This window comes from Phacochoerus africanus, chromosome X, assembly GCF_016906955.1.
Source record: "Phacochoerus africanus isolate WHEZ1 chromosome X, ROS_Pafr_v1, whole genome shotgun sequence".
NCBI lineage: Eukaryota > Metazoa > Chordata > Mammalia > Artiodactyla > Suidae > Phacochoerus > Phacochoerus africanus.
Window position 1 is genome coordinate 111,874,743 of NC_062560.1, and position 2,704 is coordinate 111,877,446.

General features: G+C 44.3%; 1 protein-coding gene across 1 annotated transcript; it reads right to left on the bottom strand.

Moving 5' to 3' along the window:
• Nucleotides 1-375: 375 nt before the first annotated feature.
• LOC125118119 (olfactory receptor 1020-like) lies at nucleotides 376-1,338 on the bottom strand. The gene has a single exon (XM_047764256.1). It carries the CDS (start codon nucleotides 1,336-1,338, stop codon nucleotides 376-378), a length of 963 nt encoding a protein of 320 aa, XP_047620212.1.
• Between the last annotated feature and the right edge of the window lie 1,366 nt (nucleotides 1,339-2,704).

The window sequence follows — 2,704 nt, forward strand, 5'->3', positions numbered from 1 at the left end:
GATTTACCAAAAAGGGAAAAAAATTCAGAAACCTTAGACTCTGAGGGTTAAGAGAGAGGGTGGCATCTTGACTTGTACATAAACAATGCAATGTAGTAAAAAGGCAGTTTCAGGGTTAGACAGTTCTGAATTGACATTTAAGTTCCACTACATTCAAGCTATCTGACCTTGGACAAATCACTGAAACTTCTCAGGGCCTCGGTTTCCTCATCCGTAAAATTAAGATAACAATACATGACCTCCAGAGTTGTAGAGAGGATTGAAGGCCTGGTCTATTTAAGATTCCCGGAATAATGCATGAGAAATAATTGGTGGCCAAAAATATATCACCTACCTCTCCTTCCCTTCTCTGTCCTTCCTTTCCTGCACGGACTATCATAGCAATCTGGCTGTACGGAGAGAGAAGAATTGTGACATCTTCTTGAGAGCATTGCCAAATGTTTCCTTGACATCTTTGTTCCTCAGACTGTAGATCATGGGGTTGAGCATGGGGATGACCACTGTGTAGAATACAGACACCAGCCTGTCCCTGCCTAGTAGGTACTCAGAGGTAGGACGCAAGTAAATGAACACTGTGGTCCCATAGTACAGGCTGACAGCCATCAGGTGGGATGCACAGGTGGAGAATGTCTTGTGTTTGCCCTGGGCTGAGGGGATTCGGATGATAGCCAAGAAGACACATGTGTAGGAGGCCAGGACTATTGCCAGGGACACAGACACATTAAAACCACCACAGGCAAAGAGAAGAAGTTGAAGGATCTGTGTGTCAGAGCAGGAAAGTTTCAAAAGGGGAGGGATGTCACAGAAGTAATGAGTGATAACATGGGACTTACAGAAGGTCAGACGAAAAGTTGTGCTAGTGAGAAGCACCATGTTCATCAGGCCCACTGCATAGCTAGCAGCCACTAGCTGCCAACAAAGCCTTGGGGACATGATGGTATGGTAGAGCAAAGGACTGCAGATGGCTACGTAACGGTCATAGGCCATGGATGCCAGGAGGAAGAACTCGGTGACAGCAAAGATCAAAAAGCAGCTTGTCTGGACCACACAGCCAGAGAAGGAGATGCTTGGACAACTGGAGAAAAACCCCATCAACATTTTGGGGACCGTGGCTGAAGAATAACAGAAATCAAGAAAGGACAGGTTGCTGAGGAAGAAATACATGGGAGTATGGAGTTGGGAGTTGACTGTAATGAGAACAAGGAGGCCCAGGTTTCCAACCACTGTGACCGCATAGATGGGGAAGAAGAGGGCAAAGAGGATGGGCTGAAGCTGAGGATCATCGGTGAGGCCCACGAGGAAGAATTTGCTCAACTCACTGGTATTGCCTGCTCCCATTGCGCCACTGCAGGTCTGCAGAAGGGATATGCATGACAATAGTGAGACATGTACAGTTCAAATCCTTAAACACACACCTGCAGGGTCTGGTCCTGGTGACCTAGCACATGACATTCTGGCTTACCTATTTCTTGTTAACTTCCAGCCCAATTGGATACAAGGTTTAAAGGCATGAGGATTGAATATGGAATCAGAAGAATGGGTCTGAATCTCAGCTTTTGCCACGTATTGTCTCTGTGACCTTGGCCGAATGTCTTAACCTCTTTGAGTCTTCCTTGTAAACAAGGATAAAATACCAATCCTATAAGACTGGTTGTAAGGCTAAAGGTGATGGTAGGTATTTGTAAAGTATTTAGCAACGTATGGGAAGAAGAGTGGGTCTCAATGAATCCTAATTGCCTTCCTCCTTCCACATCCTTCTTCCCAGCAATGAACTTGTCCTCAGCTAAAGTTTAGCCTGGGCATAAAGTCAAGGACACAAATCTTAGACATGGGAGAGACTCTCCACACCTCAGCTGTGTGTTTGAGAGACAGCAGCGGATGAGGGGAGGGAGAATATAAAACAATATCATATAGGGGTAAAAGGGCAAACTCCAGGGTCAATTACATGTGGGTTAGAATCCCATTCTATTATTTCCTAGCTGTGTGAACTTGGGCAAGCTACGTAACCTGTCTGAACTTCAGTTTCCTCATCTTTACCCTGAGTGTACCAAAATATTCTTACTCCACTCCACTAATTTACTGTGAAGATGGAATAACTCATGTAAAGCACTTAGCAAAGTGCCTGGTCCATGCTAAGCATGTGGTAAATATTAGCTTTTATTATGATTGGGAATCTCCCAGTTTGTTCAAACTGCACAGAAGCCCCTTTAGATTCTGCCACTTGCTCCTTGCTAAGAATTATTTCCTAACTGAGCTCTTGTTACTAATCACTGTGTTGTGATTCTCCAGCCTGTTGAGGCAGTAAAAGGGTGATATATTACTCTCATCTAATACTGTTTTCAAGAGGGAGAAATCCAGAACGTACGGCATCAAAAGGGGAAGGAAATTGCCCAAAGTTGCCCTCGGGCTTAATGTAAGTGCTGGAACTCAAACCCAGTTGTCCTTTCTATAGTATGCCTTCCACTTGGAGGGGGTAACAGCCTCTGACCTCTCCTTTCAGAAACATGGAATCCATGTCCTTATCAGAACACAGAAAACAGGGAGCTGCTTCACCCATAGTTCCTTAGGAAGTCACATTTCGACAACCTTTCTCTTAATCAGGGAGATTGACAATATCTAACTGTACTTTATTTTGATAATATTTTTCTTGTTAAGAGTTGGGATAGTGAAGGACAAACTATGGCACTGAACAGAGAATTGATAT

What these genes read in the sequence shown, in the direction of transcription:
- LOC125118119 (XM_047764256.1), bottom strand. Translation starts at nt 1,338, where the DNA reads ATGGGAGCAGGCAATACCAGTGAGTTGAGCAAATTCTTCCTCGTGGGC.